Below are 3705 nucleotides of genomic sequence, written 5' to 3'. Positions count from 1 at the left end.
ACTTACTTACTTACTTACTTACTTACTTACTTACTTACTTACTTACTTACTTACATACTTACTTACATACTTACTTACTTACTTGCAGGTGGAACTACATTATGATGTGAAAAAAAGATTCTCACAATGTTAAAAATGTTTTTTCTTGCTGATTTTCCCTGACTAGTAAAAAAAAAGTGCAGAAAATAGATAAATTTACCTTTAAAATCCATCAATTTGGTTCTTTTTTTATGGAAAGTTGTGTCTATAAATTGATAAAGTATGTTTGTATTTATTCTAAAACCTGGACCAACCTGTAAACCTGACCCCACTGAACCGTCCTTTGCTGCAGGAAAGAGATCTACTRAAGACCTTTAGGATCCCTGTGGATACTTTCGTCACCTACGTGATGACCCTGGAGGACCACTACCACGCCAATGTCGCCTACCACAACAGCCTTCATGCTGCTGACGTCACCCAGTCCACCCATGTTCTGCTCTCCACACCAGCTCTAGATGCAAGTATCCCTATTATTATATTAATTAAGCAAATATTACAAAAACTGTCCAACACAAAGCTTAATGTTTTAACAGTGGCTGCTCTTTTGTGTCTCTCTGACAGGCTGTTTTCACTGATCTGGAGATATTAGCAGCATTATTTGCTGCTGCCATTCATGACGTTGACCATCCTGGAGTGTCCAACCAGTTTCTCATCAACACCAGTGAGTCAAATGAGATCAAAACAAGAAATATGATCAATTTGAACAGAATAAAAAAAATAGTATCAAACATGGAAAGAGTCACAATCCTTGAAAGAATACATATCATCGACCACATTTCATGTTTTAAACTAAATCATCTTGTGCTCAAAGGGGGAAAGAGTTTTATCTTTTTTAAATAATGCGTAAAAGTACAACTTCCACACTGTTGTAATTCTCAGTGCTTTATTAGAAAACATTTTTCTTAGCTCATAACACATACAGTAGTTATCTGTACACTGCTCATCTGGTTCTCCTAAAGTGTGGGCAGTGGTGAGAGTACAGTGAATATAAAATAACTGAGTTATTCATATTTGTTGCCTCAGACTCCGAGTTAGCCCTGATGTATAACGACGAGTCTGTGTTGGAGAACCACCACCTGGCTGTGGGCTTTAAGCTGCTTCATGAGGAGAACTGTGACATCTTCCAGAATCTTAGCAAACGGCAGAAACAGAGCCTGAGGAAACTGGTTATTGATATGGTGAGATGTCCTTGTTTTGAAATAAAAGGATAACCTTCCTCACGTTTCTTCATTTGTCCTTTCTTTACTTCTCGCTTTTACCTCTTTAAGCTTGAAACCCCTTTTGTTTTCTAGGTTTTGGCTACAGATATGTCCAAACACATGAGTTTGTTGGCAGACCTCAAAACGATGGTGGAAACCAAGAAAGTCACGAGTTCTGGAGTGCTGATGCTCGACCATTACACCGATCGAATACAGGTGCATTTTCAAGTTGTTCTCTCTTACTGCTACTTACATTACCAAAGCAGWGAAGTAATAGTTTTAAAACATTAAGATGTAGTCAAAACTTGCCTAGGCCTTAAAGAATGCATTTCATCCTTTGCATTTTGTGCCAAAGTTCTAAAGTAAGATCATCTAGGGTTGCAACAATACCTGTATCTGTATATCCAACTGTTCAATACAGTGCTTTAGGTTCAATACACACTTGTATCAAACAATACAGGTTTTTAAAATTTATTTTATCAACTTGTCTTCTGAAGATGCTCTGCGTTGAAGGCTCAATGGATCTGTGTTCGACTACTCCACGTAGACCGCATTGTCGAGCGCAGATCTACTGAGAAACTTGCTGTTTCAGCGACATTTATTTAAAAAACTGTACTTTTAAGGTTAAACAACTGTTCATAGTTAATTTTAATTGATTACAAGTTAAGAAGTGCATGGAAATTTGTCTTTTTTTGTATTGAAAAAATATGGAACCGTGACACTAAGGTATCGACCCGAATCGTGAATTTTCTGYATCGTTGCACCCCTACTCAAATCCATTGCTCTGCATTTTCAGAGCAAATTCCAAGACTACAAAAAGAAAAACTAAGTGTTTTTGTATGTATTATACAGACAGTGGGTCCTCACAATAAACCAAAACAAACCCACATGCACACACACTCTCGCTCTTAATCAAATAAGCAAAGATTTTCAACCGAATAAATGACAGTTGATGTCTGAATCAGTTAATAAACAGACCTGAACTTTAACAACTAAATGTTTAGCTTTTATTCAGAGTGTGTTGTCGACAGCAGAGTTTTTACTTTTAGTTTTACTTTTTACTTCAGATCGCTATAATGTTCCACGATTTTGTGCTATCAGAAAGCACTTTACAGCCAACCTGCCTGCTGCTGCTGGATGAAGCTCACCAGCTCTCCTCATGCAGGACAGATCCGCCCAAATCAGGACGGTTAAAAGCACGTTTCTTCCYTTTTCAGTTTTACCAATGACAGAAATCAGTTACAGAGAACTTTAATTCTGGTTAGCTATGTCCAACTTTTGTAAAATCCCGCAGTCTTGGAGCCCCAACTAGCTGTGCTGCTTTCACAGACAAATTARCTCAACTTGAACAAGTAAAAGCCATGGCTATACTGGCAAAAACAACTCGGGAAAACAACTGCAGTCAATACTCCCCTCCCTCACTTCCAATTCCCATCATGACGTATRGCTGCGAAGGCTCAACAGAACCGTTCTGTCATGTGTAACTTTGTGCAGGTGCTGAGAAACATGGTGCACTGTGCCGACCTGAGCAACCCGACCAAACCTCTGCCGGTGTATCGACAGTGGACGGAGAGAATCATGGAGGAGTTCTTCAGGCAGGGAGACAAGGAGAGGGAGCGAGGGATGGAAATCAGTCCAATGTGTGACAAACACACCGCGTCGGTGGAAAAGAGTCAGGTAAACGATTAGCAGGGAAACACGCGCGTGCGTGTGGATGTCACACCGCTGGATTAGTGTCAGCGCTGCAGGTGGCGGGCTTTTAGCTCTGATCGCAGCAGTCGACCTCCTACATTTTTAATGCCGACACCGGAGTGCTGGCTGAGAACGAGTCAGTCATTTCCCCCTTCTCTCTTTTTGTCTGGCTACAGGTGGGCTTCATTGACTACATTGTTCACCCTCTTTGGGAGACGTGGGGGGACCTCGTGCATCCCGACGCCCAGGAAATTCTCGACACCTTGGAGGACAACAGGGACTGGTACCAGAGCACTATCCCGCAGAGCCCGTCCCCACCTCCCGTGTGCCAGGACAAGGAGCTGAACGCGTGCAGAGACAAGTTTCAGTTCGAGCTCACCCTGGAGGACAGCTCTCAGACAGAACAGGGGCGCGACGAAGACACAAACGCGTCGAACCACGTGGYGCGGGACTGCGGCGACACGGACGAGGAGGACAAAGGCAAGGACAAGAAGGACATGATGGCAGAGGAGAACGAGGACATCATCGAAGAGGAAGAAGACGAGGTGCCGATGGAGGAGGAAGACGCAGAAGAGGAGCAGAAAACTCGGCTGGGCCTGGGGTCTGACAAGGAAAGACTCTATGACACAAGTCCTGTAGAAGAAGAGGAGGATTCGTCTTCTCAAGCTGAAGATACATGAGACCYGCTCCTGTATCGCCCTCCGAAACTTGCACACGTTCTCTCGTTTCATCTCTAAGTGGCCAAACCAAGAACAAATAAAAACTGCAACGACAA

General features: G+C 42.5%; 1 protein-coding gene across 1 annotated transcript in view; it reads left to right on the top strand.

The window, feature by feature from the left end:
* The window catches only part of pde4a (phosphodiesterase 4A, cAMP-specific), a gene marked incomplete in the record, with an annotated part of 55891 nt that extends 52186 nt beyond the window's left edge, over nucleotides 1–3705 (top strand). Inside the window, 6 exon segments of the mRNA XM_014024294.1 lie at nucleotides 332–496; nucleotides 601–700; nucleotides 1063–1217; nucleotides 1332–1454; nucleotides 2733–2915; nucleotides 3107–3705. Of these exon segments, the coding sequence (XP_013879748.1) occupies nucleotides 332–496; nucleotides 601–700; nucleotides 1063–1217; nucleotides 1332–1454; nucleotides 2733–2915; nucleotides 3107–3610 (1230 nt within the window).

The sequence above is a fragment of the Austrofundulus limnaeus genome, unplaced genomic scaffold, assembly GCF_001266775.1.
Source record: "Austrofundulus limnaeus strain Quisiro unplaced genomic scaffold, Austrofundulus_limnaeus-1.0 Scaffold4, whole genome shotgun sequence".
NCBI lineage: Eukaryota > Metazoa > Chordata > Actinopteri > Cyprinodontiformes > Rivulidae > Austrofundulus > Austrofundulus limnaeus.
The sequence above is the reverse complement of the archived record's forward strand: the minus strand, read 5'-3'. Positions and strand labels throughout refer to the sequence as shown.